Here is a 24,112-nt window from a genome sequence, read left to right on the forward strand (position 1 = left end):
ATTAGGACCCATGCAGACCACAGGGTGAGCACCCCCTGCTGGCCTCACTAACACCTCTTCCAACAGCAACCTAGTTTTCCCAGGAGATCTCCCATCCAGGTACTGACCAGGCTCAACCCTGCTTAGCTTCAGTGGGCAACCAGTCTTGGGCTGCCGGATGATATGGCTGTGGCCATTTTACATTTGATTACTTTAATTTCTGTAGTATTTCTTACCTGAATAAAAATGTATTTAACCTGAAAAACTTCAGGTTTCATAGCTCTCTTTATTCTATTGAATTTATTTGTGCTGTTGTTTGCAATTTTTTTTATTTGTTCTTATTTTATTACTGACTTTTTACTTTTTTTTTTTTTTTTTTTTATGAAAATAAAACTTTGCATTGAAGAAAAGGAGATTTTTGTTTGTATATGCTGTCAATTATAGTTCTTAGAAAGAAAATCGGAATCGGCAGAAATCGGTATCGACAGGTCACGCTTCCAAAAAATCGGCCAAGAAAATTTAATTTATTTGTGCTGTTGTTTGCAACTTTTTTTTATTTGTTCTTATTTTATTACTGACTTTTTACTTTTTTTTTTTTATGAAAATAAAACTTTGCATTGAAGAAAAGGAGATTTTTGTTTGTATATGCTGTCAATTATAGTTCTTAGAAAGAAAATCGGAATCGGCAGAAATCGGTATCGGCAGATCACACTAACAAAAAATCGGAATCGGCCAAGAAAATTGCAATCGGTGCATCTTTAAAAATGTATACATTCCACTCTTATTAAATGTACCATTATTCTTCTAGTATATGGAACTGACCAACTTCAGTGATTATTTGTGATTTAGTAGCAAATTGAAGAAAAGTTTGTTTTTCAAGGCACTTTGTGACTTTTCTTACTTCATACACAAAAAAGCGTAAAATTCTGCCAAAATCTGATTTCTTGATGATTTGATATTTTATAATAGTGATTTTATAATTTCAAAATATAGAGAAAAGGTATAGATGAATGACTAATAGGCCAATAAGTGCTCCTCTGCTGCTGTCTACTGGTTATAATTGTGATTTTATGTATTTTTTAAATTTGACATAAGTGTTTGTTTACCACAAAGTATATTTTGGTCATCCCATTAAAAATAACATTCAAACTGGATCATTAGAGCGTTAAAGTGCTGGAAATAGTTGTGTGAAATGCTTTAAAGTCATTGAAAAATGCTTGAATTTCTCTCTCAAAAGGTAGTACAAACCCTGAAATTAATGATGTAATGCATTCGACTATTTCTACCACAACACCATGGTTACAGTTAGCGTTACCGCTTCTGGTTTTCTGACATATGTCAGCGCTGTTTATAACAGAGAATTCTGTGCAGAATTTGAATGATTCTCACTAGATCTCGCAGCACTGTTGCATCTGTGCAGTAACAGTGCCGCAAAATCAACTTTGGCTCCCGAGTAAAGCTGTTCTGAGCTCGGACAAGTTTGTTTGCGTCGTGGTCCGAGCTGATAAACGGTCTGCGCTGCGCAGCTGAAACGTAGCACGGTTTAGTTTCGATTTCGTTTTGTTTGATATTTCTCAAATGCAAAAGAAATGGCAGAGCTTATGAGCTGGACAATGCGGTGGTCGCGCCAGTACGACCTCTTACAAAAATTAGTCGCACCGGCAGAAAAAATGGTCGCAAAATGCGACCATTTGGTCGCAGTCTGGAGCCTTGCAGAGGTAAGACGTTTTTTGTAGTTGGTCACCAGGTTTGCACACATCTCAGGAGGGATTTTGATTCACTCCTCTTTACAGATTCTCTCTAAATCCTTAAGGTTTCTTCTCTGTCGTTTGGCAACTCGAAGTTTCAGCTCCCTCCACAGATTTTCTATAGGATTGAGGTCTGGAGACTGGCTAGGCCACTCCATGACCTTAATGTGCTTCTTCTTGAGCCACTCCTTTGTTGCCTTGGCGGTATGTTTCGGGTCATTGTCATGCTGGAAGACCCATCCATGCTTGACTGTAGTGATGGTGTTCTTGGGGTCATAGTCAGCATTTCTCTCCCTCCAAACACGGCGAGTCGAGTTAATGCCAAAGAGCTCAATTTTGATCTCATCTGACCACAGCACTTTCTCCCAAGCCTTCTCTTAATAATTTAGATGTTCATTGGAAAACTTTAAATGGGCCTGATCATTAACATTAACAAGCTCCTCCCGTGTAGTTCGGGGCTGATCCCTCATCTTTCTCATGATCATCCTTTCCCCTACATACATATACTGTACATATTACAGAATTACATTGAAAATAAAATAAAAACAAAGAACAAGAAACAAAAAATATTATCACCCATGTGTGACTGAATTTCTGGATGGAGGGCCCTAGGTTGAAAACCCCAAAATCACACAAAACTAACTACCCATGTAATGCATAATATCTGAAACAGAACCTCCGGCCTTTCTGTATTTGCTTTATAATCCAATGTGAACACTGGGTATCCTGTCAATTTTATGTTCACTTTATCTGACCCCTGTAAGCGGAAATCGACTCCAACATTCAAATAGTAAACTTTTTTGATGATTTTAGAAAAGGAGACTTGGAAGGGAGAGAAACAGATAAAGTGAGGGCGAGACGAAAAGAGAGAGAGCGGAAAAGCTTGCACCTCCTTACACCACTCTATATGATCCACAATGGCGGCAGTGCTGAAATCCAAACAGTATCAGACTCAATGTAAACAGTATTTACTGGTATAATAATATGGGCAGGGCCCAACAGACGCTCGATTGTCCAACCCAGAGAAAATCACCCTTTTTTTTGCTCTGCTGAGGACACAAAACGGCTTTTTCTGGCACTTACTCTCTCTCTGTCGTACTCTCTCTCTCAGTGGCTGATGGCTGAATTCCCCCGTGCCCCCGTGTTCCCCTGTGGCAGTAAATAATGTTTTTTCTCTGAGCACTGGCGGGACAAAGACTCCTCTCTTCTCCTCCAGGGTCAGCACATATCACTGTAAGAACAGGAGCTGGGGGCCAGGCACAGCACACAATGCCTGACTTTATACCACCTTATTACAATGCCAAAAGGTTAAAGACGTTAGGCTCCGGGGGCATTCAGAAACTCGTTAGACACAAAAAGGAAAACCCAAACAATGGATAAATTAAAGAAATGTTCAGAAAAAAAAAAGAAAAACACAGTCACTGCTGCAGCCTCAGTGACATCTATAGGTCAAAATAGTCACACAATTCAATGTTTATAATAAAACAACTAGACATGATGGAAAAGAAGCACAGACACGGCAAATCATATAATAGCAAGATATGTCAAATTTGAGAAGTTTTCTTATGACAGCTTTGTATGAGGAATCAAAATGAGAAAAGTCAAGTCAAATTTATTTGTATAGCGATTTTCACAATACACACTGTTTCAAAGCAGTTTTACAGAAAATCATGATGTTAATGTTTATAATATCTTTATGCCTTGTTGTATTTAGCAGATTACAGCTGTGCTATAATATATAGTGTATATAATACAGCAGTTGAGATATGCTACGTATTATATAACATTCTACATGAGATTACTGTATGTATGAGGATAAAATTGGACATGTTTATATATGTCCTTTATATAAGAGCTGGGTGATTACATTTTGTGACAAATAAAAAGGAAAAGAAAATCAGGCAGTCTGCCCTAGCTGTCAAGTGTTCATGACAGAATGAACGAATCATTCATATAGGTCAGAATGATATCAATTAACCAATTTTTTTTCTGTTAACAAAACCAGTCTAAATGATTCGTTAACAAACCTGACTAATCTAGATCACCAATTCCAGAATTCGCTGACTCAATCCAGTCGTAGTGGTTTGCAGCTTACTGGAGGGAAACATTATTACAGAATGACCACTAAAACGTTGGTTCATTTCTCATACAAAACAAAACAGAATCAATACACAAATTTTAATAACTACGATTTTTAAGAAAGAACTAATTTTGATTAATTTTATATGCCTGGTATTCACAATTGTAAAAAATTCCACATTTCCAGATTTTCTATAACTGTAGGAACAAAAGAAAAGTAGTATTTAAAGGAATAGTTCACCCAAAAATGAAAATTCATTCACTCTAGTCTATACATCATACACTCATTTTGGTAACCAAACAGTGTTTGGTTTCCAGCATTCTTCAAAATACCTTCTTTTTTATCTGTTAAGCACAAGAAACTCAGAGGTTTGGAACAACTTGAGGGTGAGTAAATTACGACAGAATGTTCATTTTGGGTGAACTTTCCCTTTAAAATAAAACGTGAGGCTTAAAATAAATAAATGCATCTTTCGTCGGATACTTCTAAAACAAAACCAAGAAACAGCATGTGACAAGGCCAAGATGATGACAAAATACAAATCTGGTAAACCTCAGACATTAAGGATGAGGTTTCCCTTGTACTTATTTCAGAGTTCGGCGGCTTCGGCCTAGACAAGATGACATTTGTGAAGTTGACGTGGTTAGAAAAGGACTTCACAATGAGACGCTACATCAAGATTATTAACAAATCTAGATGTTCGTTCTTTCATGGTGATATGAGAGAGCGGTTAATAATACACATCTTTCTAGAGCGGAGCTGCAAGAGTTCCACAGCCTGCGGCATCTTCAACCTATTTTTAAACAATCTTGTGATCTGTATATAATTTTCACCCATAAATGTCTATCTTTTCTCTCCTCCCCTCTCTCAGACACTGGCATTCAGTCAACAGTTATTCCACCGTGAGCGTCTAGATGGCAGTCTGCACACACGCTTGGCTTGGCAGCAGCACGTAGGTCTCTGGGTCCCGCCGAGCAGAGATCCAGCTGGCGGCGGGCGACTCAATGGGGGCACTTGAGTGAACCGTGCCATCCTACAGCCTGCAGTATGGTGCCAGCCACCCACTGAATGCACAGGCTGGAAGTCGCCATGCCAGGCTCCATTCATAATTATGTGCCTTTGAGAAAAACATGACCTCGTGTCCAAGCTCTTACATTCACACACCCTCTAAATAAACCGTCACAGATTGCGCTCCGTCTGAATATATTTGTTCTTAAGACTCTGGTGCATTCATGAGCGCTGACCGTTGAGGAAGGAGAAATGGACGGCGGACACAATGAGTGTTCACAAATGCCTTTTGTTGCCCCAAGTTTCAATTCCTGTTAATGGGTCAGATTTTTTTGCTGTTGTGTTTGTGTGCGTTTCTGTTCAATTTCTCTCTCTTTCAGGCTAAGGCGACTGAGGGAAATCTCAATACAGCTAAATGCGTAGTGTAACACTTTACAAACTCTTCAAGCGAGACAGACAAACAACAAGAACTGTTTGTTGCATTTTCAATTGTGGGTGTCAACGGTTTAGTGCCCAACGCTGTGCCAAGGTGGTTGGCCCCGCTATATACCTTCACACCCCAGTGAAGAGTGCACAACAATGAAAGCTGTCAACTACTTTTCTTACCCACAATACAACTGGCAGAATTTAACTGGTCGATGGAATGCTGAAAAGCTTTACATTCAGCCTAAACACACCATGAGTAAGTTCACTGCGATCCAAAGTGGACCAAACTAAAGACACTGGGAAAAGGACGGAGGGGGGGAGAAGAAGAAAAACTTGCTTGTATGAAATAGTGGTGAGCATCTAAATAATCCTACCGCTGGTCACAAACACGTCGCATTAAACAGTATTTTTAGGGCACTGTATTAACGCACTGAAATGTGGCCAGCGGCGCAGAACTCACAGTTGGCTACATTCGTGCTGAGTCCTATAAAAAGCTCCCAACTTTGTTGGTTGTTCTCTTCCATTAACAAGGTCATCAACCAACCGCTATGAAAACCCCCGCAGTAAACTTGATTGTTTGATTTCCTGTGACTCTGGTGTTGAAATGGCACGAAGGGGGTAATTGCTGGGGAGCAGACTTCCAGAGGGAAATGAGATGACAGCCTTTTCTGCACTGCTATTTCACCGCAATTATTTCCGCAACACACTTTAATTCTCACTTTCTTTTTCCTCCCCGTGTTTTTTTTTTCCTTTTCTGCACTGCTATTTCACCACAATTATTTCCGCAACACACTTTAATTCTCACTTTCTTTTTCCTCCCCGTGTTTTTTTTTTCTTCCCTAACCCTAACCCTAACCCTAAAGTAGCAAAAAGAATGGTTTTAAGACATGGTACCAAAGTGATGTACAATAAATATACAATAAATGTTATATACATTACAGTGATGCACAATAAATACTACTGTAGTATATATATTCTTAAGAAAGAAAGAAAGAAAGAAAATTACAAAAAATTTATTTTAAAAAATCTACCCAATTCCAAACTTTTGAATGTTAGTGTAATATATTATATAACTATACAAAAAAATAATAACAAGAAGAACAAGAAGAAAAGTTTGCATTTAAAAATCATAAACAATGTCTTACAGGCCTAGTGAACTTCCACTAAAATCTAAAACTCTTTCTGTCATATTTCTAATAACTGCCGATCACAAAAATTACATTATATTATAATACAGTGTGTATGTGTACACATACACACTGTATTATAATGTAATTATTTGTGATCAAACTATTTGTCTACTATAATTACATATATATATTAATTTTATTAATGATAGTAGACATATAACATTTTATTGTATTACACTATAGCGTTCCAGAAGCTATAAATGCAATACCTTTAGAGTGATAAAGGTGGATCATATCAATATTGCTTTGTCCTGTCGTGTAACAATTCCTCAAGATTTAAATTTTGTGCTTAATTTTCTCAAAATTTCCACTTACACTGGGCTGCACCAGACACTGAAGTGTCCACCTAGGCTAACTGTGGAAGAGATCATGCACTGATTCCTTTACACATAATTGTCAATTATGAAATTAAGCTAGATCAATATTACAGTGCAGGATTTTGTGTTCAGTAGTTAGTTTGCTGATTAGCCAGACATAAAATGGAAGAGCAGACTTCTGATTTGACTAATCAGATGAACAGACATGATAAGAGCTCTACCAAAGACCCTACAAGCCGAAACACACGCTGCTCTGACATTTCCCCCTCGATTCCTTAACATTCAGGGAACCAGCAGCAGCCACAGCTGGGTCTCATTATAACTTAGAGATGAATGGCCTTTTGAGAGGAGGCCAGTTTCATTTTACAGGGACATGAAAACAGTAACCACCTCGTTCGGGCCATCAAGCTCAGCCGGGTCTTGATTCAGGTAATGTGCCGTCTTTGGAGTTTACCAGAATTAATCTCTACTCTAAAGACTACCACATGCAATTCGATGGAGTGGAATCTCTGCCATTATCTTGTAAAAGGAAAGCCTGAGTTGATGGTTTTAGATTCATAAGAATCAACAAATCAACATCATACCTTTGCAAGATCCCATTTTCTTGTGGTATCACTCCATTGATGGCTGCCTACAAAGAAAACATAAATATATTTTAATGAGAATTCAAATTATTGATGAATACAAGAAATAACTGTTAGCCTGAGTTAAAATCAAAAGTGACATAACATGAAACCTTTTAGTCAATGTATGTGAATGTATAAAAGGAAACATATTTCAGATGCTGTAACTAGTCATCATTTCTTTTGATGTTTTAACACAGCATGTCTGAATATGTGTACATCCTTACTTCATAGTATGCAAAAGAACACAGTTTATGAATGGCCGAGAAGTAATACAGAACATACTCCACAGTATGCAAATTTGGTGCACTGTTAATCACCCTGCTGTTTGCAGTTTATGTAAATAATCCTGCAATGTGACACAACTTGCACAAATGTAGTCTTTCAATTAATATGAAGTCATAAAAACTCTTGACTAATGAGGTCATAAATTCTTGTTTCATAGATTCATTTATTTTACACTACCATTCAAAAACGTTTTTTGTAAATAAAAGCCTTTTAAAAAATTATTGTTTTATTCAGCAAGGATAAACTGTTTATTCATCAAAGAATGCTGGAGAAAAATTTATTATGGTTTCCACAACAGGCAACACAACTGTTTTCTACATTATAGAAACATTTCTATAATATCTACATTATAGATAATAATAAGAAATATTTCTTGAGCACCAAATCAGCATATTAGAATGATTTCTGAAGGATCATGTGACACTAAAGCCTGAAGTAATGGCTGCTGAAAAAAATAGCTTTGCATCACAGGAATAAATTACATAAATTAATAAATAAATAATAAATAAATTACATATTAAAACATATTAAAATAGACTATTATAATACATTGTTATTCACAATACTGCTGTTTTTACTGTATTTACTTTTGAACTGTAGTATATAATAAATAGACGAGAATCAATTTACTTAAGATATGGCATAGCATATATCATATCACACAGCAGGACATAAGCGCTGTCATTACTTGAAATTTCACATCAACTACCTAAATAAATAGTGGTCTAAATACACTGCTCCTTTTTTTAAAATGATAATGCAAATAACAGAGATACACAGCAACCCAAACATAAAACACATAAGCAGTATCCAGCAATGTGGGCCACATATTTCCCCCTCTCTTTCTCTCATCAGACTGAAGTGGAATGCACAGAGATGGGCCTGATGTGTTTGTGTCTGTGCGTGTGTAAGCAAGTGGGTTTTGGAGCCAGACTGTGATAAGGAGACTTACTCTTGGTGGATACAAATCTGAATGGAATGGCTTCTGATTGAGCCAAATAACAAAGTGTATACAGAGACATACATCGCAACGCTTGCTATGCTCTGAAATTTTTTCCATGCCGGTAGAGGCCACAGAAATTATGTTTTGTCTGCTGTAGAGACAGAACATCAGATATTTTTAACCCTTTAACGGTTGCAAATATGTAGACGTCGACGAAGTGCTCTACACATCTAAGGCCATTTGACTTCTCATGAAAGATTTGCTCAGGTGCAGCCCAGTGTTTGTGTGATCAAGTGTGTGCGCGGCACACATCCTGGTTTCAGCGTGGGGTGTTCAAACACTCGCTGGCTGTCCTGTCTCTACATTGTTTGACTCAATCAATCTCACAACCCTGAGTAGAACAGCGAGTCATCACATTCACGTGCACTTAACCACGCCGTGGCTCAGGCCTGTTTTCTTTGAATTGCTGCCAGCATACAACCAACTTCCTGCTAAATATAGTAAAACAGCCTGCTTTTAAGATAAAAAGCAACTTTGTGTTAAATATCGCATGCGATTAATCGTGCAGCCCTAACGTGCACTTAACCACGCCGTGGCTCAGGCCTGTTTTCTTTGAATTGCTGCCAGCATACAACCAACTTCCTGCTAAATATAGTAAAACAGCCTGCTTTTAAGATAAAAAGCAACTTTGTGGAGGAAAATCTGTCTGCAAAACCACAATTTCTTCATTTTGTTTGAAAACTGTCGCTTTAGATCTGTCCTGACACTGCATTCTTTATACAGCCATTACTGTCTGTAAATACGAGATGGCTTGAACCCTATTTTAGGGTCGAGAGTGGGTCACATGCAGTCCCTCATGCAAAATTGCACTACGGAAACTGCTAGAGGACACGCCCTCTCTTACATTCACCCAATCAAAACAAGCTCTGCACGTCTGCCTTTGTCTGTGGTGTGACACCTGTCACAGCTGCATATTTTTTAGGCTCTAGAGGTGAAATGTTTGTGCGGCGGCGAATGAAAAGTGATATACCAGACTATAAATCACCAGGATGCTTGTAAAAAGACTAAGAGGACTTCAATTACAATTTCCACACCATGTATTCAAAGGGAGGGATGGGCTCCTGCAACAAGGCATTTTTAGGACCGTTTTGATCTGTGTAAATGACCTGTTTGCAAAAGATAAGATGAAAGGCTATAAAAAGGTGAGCATCTGCAGACTAGACTGCAGCAGACATTAATGTCTGTTCAAATAACATTATCGATTGAAACAGACACTCAGACACATAAGCTCTGCACAGTAGGAGCAACAAAGATGCTACTATTTGTTCACTAGGAGTGAAACAGTTCCAGCTTGAAAAAAAGGTACAGATCTTGTCCCTTGTTTGGGCATGCATTTCGCTACTGCAGTGTATTGTCTCTAATGACGCCTCTTTAAAATTACATGTATGAACTGTAATGTTATTCTATGTATCACATAATCAGCATACAATTAGAGAGAGAGGAAAAAGAAATGCAAACTGATGTAACAAATGAAACAAAAAAGCTAATTTGAGTATTCTTGATGGAGTAGCAGCAGTGAGATTGAATCAGACTGAATTAAAGATGCAAACTGATAGAAACGGTTCATTCTCATATTGTGATAACTGATAATAGCAAATTCCAGTTTATCCTGCAATATCAAAACTTAGTCCTGTTTTCGCAAAGGTTTAGTTATCAGTGATTTATATAACCAAACCTAAACAAAATCCTAAAAAGAGCGCAAATAATTCAGTTACTAATGCTTTATCATTGGATCAGTATTATATAGACTGTTTATATGCTTGAATGTAATAATCTTTCACAATCTGTAACATAATTTTACAGTGCAGTGCATTCTCATGTAGTATGTTGTTTAAAGCTCTTAACAGCTTTTAAGGTGCAGTGCGTGACGGTCACAGAATAACCGCACATTTAAATGGACTTGAGTTTATGAATGCACTCACACATACACACAGAGACTGTTTACTGACACGTTTATTATGATTATGAGTTGAAATTAAATTAAATACCTGTTGTCTTTGTTGTATTGTCTGTCCCATACTGTTAGTGGTTCTACAGGGAAATGGTGGAGGGAATCTTTGGTCTGAATCTACTTTGGTCTTTGAATCTACTATTGTTAATTGAACATGGGGGTTTCATGAACAACTCGTCCGCGTTGTCCATGAAACAATCTACAAGCTACAATCTTGCTTGGTTCATTATAAAGATTTATATTATAATATATTATCTGAACCATTCCCCCATGCATACCATAAAATGACACCACTACACAATCATGACTCAAAGTTTTAGAAAGAAGTGCTAGAACTGTTACTGATGACCCCCCAAAAAAAACTAGATACATGATGCCCCGATTATAACCCAATTGTTCACAGTGTCAAAAATAAAAATAAAGCCTTGAATTACAAACATGTCAGACTAGGTTCTTCTGCTGTACAGAACTGTGCCAGAATGTCCTGTGTGAACAATGGTACCAATAAATAGCCTTTGTACTAAACATAGTGGCTTTGTCTCCGATGCATCACCACAATCCACAAACAAACAATAAACAGGAGACACAATCCCTTGTTAAAACTGTTTGTGGTTTGAAACAAATCTAGCTGTGTGTCAGTCTTACAGATTTAACAAATAAAGTGCATCTTACCACCAAGTCCCAGTTATTGAGTTCTAGAAGTGTGATCGCTTCAGCAATGTTGTCGATTCCGGTACATGCCTGAAACAAAACCAACAAACTGGTTTTGATATTTGCATATTAAAAATAACAAACCAAAAAGTCCTCTTTTTATATTGAAAGAATGAAATAACAGAACAGGCCAAAAATACATTTCTGAGAATGAGAAATTAATTTCTAATTTTTTGCACGCTACATAAATATGCATTATGCACTGAATATATTCATGTACAGTGTATATATATATATATATATATATATATACACACACTAAATATTTACGTACGTCAAGCTAAATATTTCTTCAATATAACAAAGGAAAAGCTATTAAATTATATGAGAGATGTTTATTGTAAACCTGTAAGTTTATAGTCACAATGAAACAGTGTATATAAGCAACCTTCAATTTTGGTGAATGCCACCTTAAAATATTTGTAATTGCTACATATTTCTGATCTCTTTCAGTTTCTATGAAATAAACATTTTGCAATTCAAAACACATATTGTCAACACTCGTAAACTGACTCATATTTAAAATCTCAAGGTAAACAAACTGAAAAACATGAATGTGACAGGTGATGGCAGTGTAGAAACAGAGAGAACCGTACAGGGTCATCTGACAGCTTCTGGCCATTACAGGGTCATAAAAACACAGATCAGGCTTCAGATGACAGTCCAGTTATGTTTTCTAGTCCCAGATGAGCAGACGACACCAAAATGATGTATTTTAGGCTGTCTATTGTTCTTTTGTCTAGTCATGTGCTTTCCGGATTTCATTTTTGCTGAATCATTCAAACAAAGCCACTGACAGCTGATCACCCGGAGAGATGTCAACAAAAAGAAGTTACTTAAATAGCCGTTACCCGGCTAGCACCGAGCAGCTACAAGAACGGGTCTGATCTACACATCCAGAGCTTATCAAATCACAAATTATCAGTATTTATGTGAGGAAACTCACCTGAAAGTCGGCCAGGATCATTTCTCTGTCCATGTTGCTGTCGGAGGCCATTGCAGTGAGAGGCTAACGACTCATGTAAAAACCCCCAAAAATATCAACCTCCGATTTCAAAAGAGCAGCTCAGGACACGGCTTATCAGTGTGCGGCAAGTAACTGAGTATAAATGCTGCTCTTTGGGGCCGTGTTGTCAGTGTTAGGTGGCTTTCAGTTTTTCTGTTATCGTCACTTTGCTGTTCTGGATCGGCGTTCAAAGCAACGGAACATCTTACGGCTGCCGTAAAGAAGTGCCGTGAACTGTCGCGCCCCTCTCACGGTTGGAAAGAGCTGTATATTTTTAAAGCAGCAGCAGCAGCAGGGCCGCGGTTGAATTTGAATCGACTGTCGTACAAGCGACATGTTTTGACTACCTTATGACATTTTACAACAAAATAAATCTTTAAAAATATTTTCTGAAACATGTTTATGGGTACTGTAGGCAGTACTAAAACAATGACTGTTTTGTCAGTACCAATTTTTCAAAGTTCACTACCTGACTGCCACCCCCCAAAATTATTTTTTTTTGTAAACATGAAGATATAACACAACCATGATGAACAACCAAACGTTTGTAAGATTTTAGAAAAATCTTAAAATTTAAGAAGGGCTGATTTCATTTTACTAATGGATACTCTTGACTAAACTCACAGGTTTCCTTTATGTCAACTATGCTGAAAAAAGAATTAAACCAGTTTAAGTTGGTTTGCTGGTCTTAGCAGGTACATGCAAGCCCTACCAGACTGGTTTTAGATGGGTTTAGAGCAATTTTAAATGGGTCAAAATGAGAAATTAGCTTGTCAAACAGCAGAGCACCATCTTAGCCAGCTAGAACCAGGTAAAACCATACTAAACCAGCAAACTAGAGACATCTGTTGCAATTCAACTTGCTTAAACATTAACCTACAAATGTAAATCTTGTCTCAAAGATAATAATAAAACAAAAACATCAACAACCCAGTCCACACTGGACTTAGCAGGTATGCCAGCCCTACAATGCTGGTTTTAGAGGTGTTTAGATCAGTTTTCAGTGAGTCAAGCTGAGAGGCCTTGATCTAGGCCAGGCTAGGAACCAAGCTAAACCAGAGCCTAAGCTGGTTTGCTGGTCTCACAGCCTTGCACAGTGAAAAGTGCCCAAAATCCTCTAAAACCCAGCAAATCAGTAGGCTAGTTTAGTTTGTATGAGCAGGGATGTAGTTGTATGTCTCAGTATAGCCTACTACTAATATAATAGTGTGCACTGTTAATGTAAACACATTAGGCTAGCTATTGCTGTGCTATATGGCTTTAATTCAAATGAATAAACAAAACAATGAGATGGAGAAATATTGAAAAACTGGCCATTTTCAGACAGGTTGTAGGCTACTTGTGATGCGATGGAGGGTTTCATCTCGGCAGTTTACATGACTGAATATAAACCTTGCACTTGTCTTACACCCTTTCATCTTACCAGTCATTTGAATAAATTTCACTTCAAACACACATTTATGGAGAGAGGAATTTTATATTGGTAATACCAACACTCCAAAGCCTTCACAGCTCAAGGATGAATGTTTATTTAACACACGGCAGAACCAGTGAGAAGAAAGCAGAAAGTGCATCTCTCAGCAGCCTCTCCCCCAGCAGCAATATTACCGTTGAGTCCCGCCTCGCTCCGCGTCTGTTAGTAAAAGTGGGCGGAAGTGCCGGCCCTTTATTTCAAAAACGGAGTGATGTTAAACAACAGCGGCAGACTCTTATAACCAGCTCATTCAACGCCCATAAACCGGTCGAAGAGGATAACTCGTAGCCTAACCATTCTGCAGGTAGTGGATACAGTGTTTCATTTTAAACGATCCATTATGACGTCGTCCATCATCGGCTGAGTCGTCACAGTGTGACTACACCTCCGTGCGCGAGGAACCACTACGACAGAACGTTTGTAGATATTCACGCCTGCAGTTCGACATGCGTGATCGCAGACCGAAAACCTATTAAAGCTTCTGTCTACGCGTGTCAGTTTGAAATACCGGACTAGTATCAGTTAACAAGTTTTGATAACCCTCACGCCAGCGTTATTTGATGTGCACATCAAAGAATATTCGCTTTTGACGTTTCATATTCAAAATGGGCGGGAAGCTTGCATAAAACTTACAACACGTCCTTGCAAACCCAACTGGATGCATAATAACTGGATGAATTTCCTCGCGAAATAACAGTCTTCTCACTCTATTTATCTGTTTCAGAGGTCGTTCGGAGGCTTGAAATGACAACATCTGCGAATGTCATGAACGCATCGCAGTTCTCCAGCCCGTTGCACCTGCATATAGTTAATATCAGAGGACTCATGAAAGGAAAGTTTGGCTCTCAGATACGAGCATTTTTCATGTGACTACTACGGATCTGTTTGAATGTGAGATCGTATCTGGACCAAGACCACAGGAGAGCTGCATGTCATTCATGGACACGGGGAGGAACTTCGCACATTGATCATATAAAAGCTTTTTTTATTCCATATAATTCTTGATTGTGCCTATATTTGATAAGAGATGGCATGGCATCCCTGTTTTCTCCGATGGCTTTGGTAGGACGATATTAATGTGGGTGGACCTTGGCGCATCTCCAACGGATATTTGTTAGGGGTGCTGGAGGATCGGGCTATTTACTACAGCTTTGTAGTACTTTTTACATCTAAACCAGCGGACATTTTTTTAAAAGGCAAGCATCAGAGATATTCTACCTCCTTTGTCAGTATATAATGGCCGAGGACACAGCTATAGATAGGCTGAGCACTGCAGCTGCGATTGGAGATCTGAAAGAAATTGAGCAGACACTGCAAAGCAACCTCAACGTTAATGAGAAGAACAAGTACGGCAGGGCACCATTGCAGGTTAGACCCACATCTCCACGAACGACTTTCATATCTAAACACGATGTTTATAATGCATAGTGCATAGAGCCTCAGGAAAACATTTTGTCCTTTTCTTTCTTGCGGTCACTAGCAGTGGCCTGGTTGATTTGCTTCTATCTAAACCAGTGTTTTTTTTATAAAGTTTACCTGCGAACCAGCAAGTACGCACCTGTTGATCTGACAAATGATCTATATTTTATTTATGCCAATAAATTAGCGTCACTCGTTTTCTGATACATAAAGAATTTATTGTGGAAACTGAAAATTGTTTTATTACACCACAGTCAGCTCACGAGCTAAATTAAATCTGACATTAACGAACAGTTTTTGGCAACCTTTTACACTTAAATTAGGATAATTCAGATATCATTGTATTTGTTTCTATACTTTTTATACAATGTAAGTGTAACAACAAAGTTCAAATGTGTTTTTAATGATCATGGAGTTTCTGTTTTAATAGGCAATAAGGCCCGAAGTGGTTGTAGATGCTTATGTTTATTATTTCCTTTTTTGGCGAAGGATAAAATTCTAGAAATCAATAAAATAAATAAATTAAAATCTAGATGCTGATATAGATGCTGTTTTTGCTTTTTTCAGATAAACATAAAATGTTCTGCTTATCAGAAGGCCGGCTGGACTAACACCAAGCTCAATATAGCTGTTTAATTTCGGTGAAATATTCAGATATTACTCATGTTATCGTGTCATATTCACAATATATTCTCTTGGCTTCAGAATGAGTGATAATTTGAATACTGGGTAATCCCCATCCTCGATGTTCAAAGCCGTATAATGCCAATTTCTATATGTGGCATATATTTATAGGTAGCCTACATGACATATAAAATATTCGTGATTTTTAGTTTTAACAACATTACGATTTTAGGTTTAAAAATTATATGAGTGAATAAGGAAAAGTGTATGTTTTAGGTGCTGCGACTGGTCACTGCTTTTTAGGTTTTGACCGTTTTATCACCTTTTACCTTCACTGGGTCATTTTAAATGGGTGACAACTGGAATTTATGAAAATAAGTATTCCATGTGGTCTCTTAATTAATATGAGTTGAAAAAAAATGCACGCATAATAATTATCCGAGAATGAGCTGTGTATTGGAGCCTTACCCATATTAAACAATTCGTGTGATGTACTGGTGAACTTCCTCGTAAAAATGTCCATAAACACAATTCATAATATAGGGTATTTTTTTCCTGGGTATGTCGATTAGGTCTGCCATCTCTTCATAACTTATCATCAGAGGTCAGCGAGTCATAATTTAGGAGGTCATTATATGTGCCTAAAACTAATTTCACCACGAACATTTTTTATATCACAGGTTTTGAAGTCGTAGTTATTCTTTCAAAATTATTTCTATTTCTTTTTATTTACATGATAGTTACATAATAATTAAGTATCTTCTAATAGGTTAGTAATAATAATAATAATAGGTACACATCATAAGATATACAGTGTGCGTGTGTGTATGTGTATATATATATATATATATATATATGTATGTATGTATGTATGTATATATATATATATATATATATATATATATATATAGGCCTTAGATACATTCATGTAGATATTACCCTTTATCTTGATAAGAAATTAATAATGCACTCATGATGCTTAATTGAAATGCACACTTTCATCAAAAATTGATTAATGTAATTGATTATTATAACAATATTTTTAAGCACCGTAACACATCTCTTTGGGTTGTATCTCAGGTGATGAAACTTGGCTGTCCGTGCATAGCGGAGGCGCTGCTTCGAGCGGGCGCCGATCCAAACACGCGCGACCCCATCCTACGACTGACCGTCAGTCACGATGCCGCGCGAGACGGCTATCTGGACACTCTACGGGTGCTCGCGCAGAACGGTGCTGATGTCAATCTCCCTGACAACGACGGCAACCTGCCTCTGCATCTGGCGGCGCGGGAGGGACACCTGGCTGTTGTGCAGTATCTCGTATCTGACTGCAGCACGCCGCCTTTTGTGCCTAACGCAAAAGGCTACACGCCTCGTGACCTGGCGCTCATGCACAACAAACACAGAACTGTGGAGTGGCTGGAGAACATTGCGCCTTCACAATCCAGCTAGAGATTATGACTATGGGCCTGTGTGTTTTGTTGTGTAACAGAGGTAGCAGACAAACGCTGAATGAGCGATTTATTGCATTGCAGACATTTCAGCCAACTACCTCTCATTGCATTGTAAAATATTGGGCTCAGGGGCGTGTCTGTTTGTGAAGAACAATTAACATTTCAGTTGACATTGCATGTTATTCACATTGCCCCCAATTTCAACTGGCTAAGTGGATTACTTTTGATTATATTTTTAATAAGATATTTTTCAGGTCATCTAAGTCTCCATTTTAGTTTTGTATTGATAATTTTAATTTCTTTCACTAACTTCCAGGCAGGTCACAAATATGTCCTGTTTTATAACAAGAAAAAAAGATAACCTAAATTAATTGATGTGCTTAAAGAAACCAATCTCCCCTTTTATTAAAGTAATTGCACTATAATGGTCAAAATCCACTTAACCCCTGACTGCTCTGTTTTTGTTGTGTTTATAGTTTTATGACATTGAACTTGCACTTTTGCTTGTAATTAATGCCTTTTAACTGTTGATTTACTGTGAAAGCTTATGTTTTGTCGCATTGCAAAAATTAAAACCTTGCAAAATAACCAAAGACAGCTGTTAAAGGGTTTCGTGACGTTGTGTGTTTAACTCTGGCCTAGTGTCACTGAAATACGGGTAGGCCTAGAAAACATTTATGAAATGTATTAAAAACATGAAATATCATTGTTTGAACATTGATAACTGTCTTTTTTTATGTTGTCGAATGTTTAAAACAGAAAAATAAAACGCTGTGACGTTCACGGTGGCAGTTGTATATTTGTAGTGTAGTTACAGAGCACAAGTTGTCTGCCGTTCCCTCTGTAAACAAAAAAAGCCTTACAGTTGACAATAATCAGATTTAGCTTTCATTGTAGTGAAAAAGCGAAACTACATTAATATAATCTCATTTGCGTTGTCCTAAAATTCATTTGACTAGAATTAACTACATTTCTCTCACCTTTAAGATATTGCAGGGGTCATTTGCACATTGTGTTTCTGCCCGGATTTTAACTTCTAAAATAAAAGTCATTTTAATATTTTTATTTATAGGGATTAAAATAAAAATGACAATTATAACTGGTGGTGTAACTGATTATAGACTGTAATAAAAAGTGCCATTAAAAGATTTTTTTGTTGTTTTGTTACTTGTCTTTTAAGAATTATAATATAAAATATTAATATTTAACAAATACTGTGGCATAAGTAACAAACATGAAGAATTTTTTTTTCAGATATTTTGACCTTTTCATAACAAGGCACGTCTTATTCAGGTCGAACTGCCTAATCCTACATTTTCTAGACTCAGAAATTCATGATATTTAATTTAAAAAAATGCTTTACATTGATTACTAAAAGTCATGTACACTCACATTAAGGTGCAAGGACTGTATTTTGCTACTGCTATAAGCTACATTTTATAGTCATTAGCCTAAATCAATCACGTTTTTCCCCCTAAATGTATGAAACAAAGAATTCAAAGATCACATATCTAGGAACTTGATACACGTGTTTTAAACTAGATTATCAAAATATCCTTTTCATAATCTCGAACATCCTTGTTTGTTATTGACCCATATCGAAACGGCAACAGAAACGCATGCACAATGAAATCTAAATGTGCGTCATGTTGGGCACATTATTTCTGTGCTTTCTCTCGCAGTAATCTAAAACAAATATTTTGAAGTGTGGTGTGTGGCTGTCATTCATTTGAAAACCAGACCACAGACAGAAGTGAGTGGACACGTTTCAACCACGAATTCGTAAAATAATGTGCCATATTTTCTTGGATAAGCAGTGCGCTTTTATTTGAAAGTTCGTGCGATGCACGGATTGTTGTTATTACGTTTGCAGAATACAAAAGGACAGACGACGAATGATAAAATGGTGACTCTCTGAGGGTTTTCATGGTCGAGCAGCAGCAGAAATCCGTTAGATCGGTGGGAGGAAACAGTCCGGTGCGCAGTGCCAAGATTTTCAAATTTAGGCGCTTTCGGTGTAAAAACGCTCACGATTCTCTCCAAACGTACCCTGCGATAGAAGACGACACTTGTAGGGTGTTTGGCGTTTCAAAACGCAGTTTTCTTGTTTATGGAGATGCCATGCAGTGATCTTCTTCCTGGTTGCGCGGCTGCGTAAAATCTTCTAGAAACGCACGATGCTTGCTTAAGCTTTATGCTCCAAATCTAATGAATTACATTTATGACTATCATTCAGCTCTCGGCATGGCTTTATATCGACTGTCAACGAGAAAAAAAGGTAAATAAAACAACGTCTAAATGTGCAAATATTCTAGACATGTTTGGGCATGTCTATGGTCAGTTTATCATTCATGTATAGTTTACAATTAAAAAAAGAACGTTTTTCATGTTTATTGGGAGAACTGTGTGTAGGTTAGTCAAAATAGTAACTTATAATCAACATATAATATGTCGAATGTATAGCATTATAATGTGAAATCGAAAGTTAAAGATGACAATGAAAAAAATAAAGATTTTACTGAAGATTTTTGATAGTTGTCAGTGCTGAAAAATATGAAAGCAAAGATGATGACCCTGCGTCCTCAATCATGTCGATACAGACTATATTGTATAAGCATATGCTCTCTATATATGCATACATCCTAATGGTAACCTAAAAAGGGTGACATTCATTTATACCAGCAAAACTCAATCTTATGAGTTAAATCAGGTAGAAATTGCTCTTTAAGGTAACAATTGCAGGTCATCTCTTTTTACAGTGTGGCTACAGTGCTATCTTGTGATAAACTGTGATGTTTTGTTCATTGATTGTAGACTATGTGGGTGTAGAGGTCTCCATATCTGACCTTTCAGGGAGTTTGATCAAGCAGTTATAACTATGGGAACAGCTGCTTAAGTGGTCTTATGTGGGTTTTTACAATGGACTGAGTGACCAATGCAAAAATTAATATTTGTATACTTGAGAACATTTTAAGAGAGGCCTTTTTATTATTTTAATACTAGTAAAAAAATAATCGCACAAGTGTTTATTCTGATTGCATTAATGTTGGAGTGAACCGTTCCCTTTTGCTCATTCAATAATGCTATTTTAAACACATAATTGGTCACATAGAAAAACATACACAACAATACAACTTATAATTTCAAAAAAATAATTATACACATTATTTTTATTAACAATATTTATTTGTTTATTTCTTTTATTTTATTATTTAGTTGCCCTGCTACAAGATCAGTTCGATTTTAACCAAATGAAGACATGAGGGAGCATCACGTGGCAGACCTTTCATCTGCATTTCACAAACTGTTTGCCTGTGTCTGATTTTTTTCCAGTGTCTGATGTTTAATTGCTCAACTGCAATATTTTGTTTTGTCCCAGTGAGGTCACTGAGTGTCAAAATCTTTCATCTTAGAAAAAACACTTGTTTGTCATTATATTGACTCGGTCTATTTATGTGCACATCTATTTATGTCATGTTTTACATCAATATAACATAATAGTTTAAGTGTGTGCATATTGCTTTTCAACCCCATGCTTTTTTAAAACACTGTTTTTAAATTTAATATGTATGCAAAAATATACTGCAAAAAGTGGTAACATGCAATTATTACCTTAAAGAGCTATTTCTGCCTTATCTAACAAATAAAAGGTAGTTTTGTTGATATAAATTGATAAATATAGGATGGTTTAGTGATGTTAAATAGTATTCTTGACTTGAAAAAAAACAAGTTATTTTAGATGTTTCATTCATTATTTTTTTTTTGTTCAGTGTGGTAATATAAATAAACGTCCGACCTATCTTGCTTTATATTTGAAAGTTAAAGCAGAATGCTGAATAAAACACACATTGCATTACAGCCAAAGCGTCATTGATTTTGTGGCCAAAATAACACGTTTGCTGCTTTGTAATTTATGAGTGTTGTGTGCTTAGCTTGTGTGAGCAGCTGCCAGGTGGAGTGCCACTTGAAAACTTTTTTTTCCCACAGAAGGGGTGATACAATATGTCCAAAAGCCCTGTGGTGGTGAGCCATTGCCCAGTCAACAGGGCCACTTTTATCAGACTTTTGGGAAGAACTGCTGTGCATTTTGCTTTCCATTTTCATGAGAAGTTCATCTGTGGTCGCAGTGACTGACAGCACAGAACTCAATTCAAGTGCAGCTTCCTTCCACTTTCTGCAGGCACTGGGGGTTGTGACACAAATACACAAATGATGAACAGAGTTTGCCGATAGATAGATAGATACAGTGGGGAAAATATTTATTTGATCCCCTGCTGATTTTGTTAGTTTGCCCACTTAAAAAGAAATGGTCTGTAATTTTGATGGTAGGTTTATTTTAACGGATAGAGACAGAATATCAACCAAAAAATCCAGAAAAAAACACATTATATAAAGGTTAGAAATTGATTTGCATTTCAGTGAGTGAAATAAGTGTTTGATCCCCTACCAAACAGCAAGAATTCTGGCTCCCACAGATTGGTTATGTGCCCATATGGAACACAGATTAGTCCTGTCACTTTAAGAAGTTACTCCTAATGTCAGCTCGTTAGGTGTATAAGACACCTGTCCACACAATCTGTATCTTCCATTCCGACCTCTCCCACCACCATGGGCAAGACCAAAGAGCTGTGAAAGGATGTCAGAGACAAGATTGTAGATCTGCACAAGGCTGGAATGGGCTACAAGACCATCAGCAAGAAGCTTGGTGAGGAGGCGGCAAATGTTGGTGCGATTATTCGGAAATGGTAGAAATACAAAATAACCATCAATCGGCCTTGGTCTGGAGCTCCGTGCAAGATCAAGATCTCCGCCTCATGGGGTAAGGATGATCATGAGAAAGGTGAGGGATCAGCCCAGAACTACACAGGAGGAACTTGTTAATGATCTTAAGGCAGTTGGGACCACAGTCACCAAGCAAAAAATTGGTAACACACTATGCCACAATGGACTGAAATCCTGCAGCGCCCGCAAGGTCCCACTGCTCAAGAAGGCACATGTACAGGCCTGTTTAAAGTTTGCTAAACTTATTTCACTCACTGAAATGCAAATCAATTTCTAATCTTAATATAATGTTATATAATTTTATAATGTTTTTTCTGGATTTTTTGGTTGGTATTCTGTCTCTATATGTTAAAATAAACCTACCATAAAAATTACAGACCCTTCATTTCTTTGTAAGTGGGCAAACTTACAAAATCAGCAGGGGATCAAATAAATAGTTTCCCCACTGTAAATAGATAGATAGATAAATGATAGATAGACTTTGAAACTATTTCTACAGTACATACCAGGTACACACAATGATGACATTGTGACCTTCCCTGTTGTAATAATGTGGATATAGTAAATAAATAAAATAATAAAAATAAAATGTGGAGCCTCTGAACTGGCAGAAGGATTTGACAAAGTTGCTGAAAATGATCTTCTTAGATTATCTGATGTGTCCCTGTCATGTTATGATAGTAATGGAGCTGCCTGCTCAACTGTGTCTAGCAATGCTAATAGATTACATGCCAATGGCCTAACTTTGCTCTCGGTCACATACAAAATATTTAAAAATGCACCTTTTTAAAGGTGCCTATCAGGAATCGTTACACCTAAACCTTATTTGTTAAAAAGTGCACCTAATGAGGTTTTGCGTTACTGGCAGTTTGCAGGATGTCTATGCAAAGTATATTGCTGGACAGCAGATATTAAACAAATTTGTATTTGCATATATAATTTGGTGTGTATGTAAATATACTGTATATAGAGGAGGAATTTCAGGGACTTTGAGGTCAGGTTGCCACATTTATAGTAGGGAAAATGGTATAAATATCAGTAATTAACATGCTTTTTGAAAACATTTGTGTATATTTCCAGATAAAAGTATATATTTATTTCCATATATAATTGTATTGAAAAAAGTTATTTTATTTAACTATATTTATAAAAACATTTCATGTAAATTTATATTTTACATGTACATTTTTAGTGTTTACATGTCGCTAAAAAGCCAGTTAACGCAAACAGAGTATTTAGTTTTTAATATTTATATTTAAATGTAATATTTATTTTTTCAATAAAATATTGTCACAATCTCTCTGGGAGGAAACGCTGGAGTTAGCACGAACAATAGTCTTTAATAATCCAATGGGGAGACAGAGCACAAGGAAGACATTCAACAAGTAGACCCAACAGAGGAGAAATGCACAGACAAGAACTTATAAACACAGGACAATTACCAAACACAGGTGCACAGAATGACTAATTAACTAAACAAGGACAGGAACATGACCAAATAAGGGAACACAGGAACAGAAACAGGGGCAAAACATAACAAAACAGGTCCATGATCCTGACATATCGCCCCCCTCCTGGAAGGTGCGTCCTCGCGCCATAGAACAACAGAGGGGTGGGAACTTGGGAGGCAGCTCAGGAGAAGGACGGACACCCGGGAGGGGGCCGGCAGACAAGAGACCAGGGAGGTGACGATGGAGGGAGGAGCCAGGGAGGAAACCTGAACATGGGAACAGGATGGCGCTCTGGAGGAGCGGACACTTGGGGGGGCGCTCTGGACTGGAATCGGGGACTGGAGCCCTCTCCTCTTCGCTTTGGCACTTTCGCCGTGCCATACTCAGCTCACCCTCAGCCGCGGTGTTCTGGTGACCAAGGCGGAGGCGGAGATCCGTGGCGGAGCCGGAGCGACTGAGGACCAAGGTGGAGCTGGCGGGAGGAAGTAGCCCAATAGAGCCAGTGGGACGGAGCAACGAGGTGCACCCGGAGAAGCAGAGTCCTGAGGCGATGGCGGGTCGACGCCTGACCAAGGCGG

General features: G+C 37.5%; 2 protein-coding genes across 2 annotated transcripts in view; one reads left to right on the top strand and one right to left on the bottom strand.

Annotated features, from left to right (window-relative positions):
* The window catches only part of LOC107657846 (FAS-associated factor 1-like), a 70,948-nt gene extending 58,329 nt beyond the window's left edge, over window positions 1-12,619 (bottom strand). Inside the window, exons 1-3 of the mRNA XM_016446118.1 lie at window positions 12,271-12,619; window positions 11,286-11,354; window positions 7,333-7,379 (exon numbers count right to left, since the gene is read on the bottom strand). Coding sequence (XP_016301604.1) covers window positions 7,333-7,379; window positions 11,286-11,354; window positions 12,271-12,321 — 167 coding nt within the window. The 5' untranslated portion in view covers window positions 12,322-12,619. The remainder of the gene's footprint in view (window positions 1-7,332; window positions 7,380-11,285; window positions 11,355-12,270) is intronic.
* Window positions 12,620-14,080: 1,461 nt separating this feature from the next.
* Window positions 14,081-17,990, top strand: LOC107657864 (cyclin-dependent kinase 4 inhibitor C-like). The gene is made up of 3 exons (XM_016446136.1): window positions 14,081-14,108; window positions 14,529-15,172; window positions 16,928-17,990. Exons 2-3 carry the CDS (start codon window positions 15,041-15,043, stop codon window positions 17,297-17,299), a joined length of 504 nt encoding a protein of 167 aa, XP_016301622.1. The 5' UTR covers window positions 14,081-14,108; window positions 14,529-15,040; the 3' UTR covers window positions 17,300-17,990.
* The last annotated feature ends 6,122 nt before the right edge of the window (window positions 17,991-24,112 follow it).

The sequence above is a fragment of the Sinocyclocheilus anshuiensis genome, unplaced genomic scaffold (assembly GCF_001515605.1).
Source record: "Sinocyclocheilus anshuiensis isolate Anshui unplaced genomic scaffold, SAMN03320099.WGS_v1.1 scaffold107, whole genome shotgun sequence".
Lineage (NCBI taxonomy): Eukaryota > Metazoa > Chordata > Actinopteri > Cypriniformes > Cyprinidae > Sinocyclocheilus > Sinocyclocheilus anshuiensis.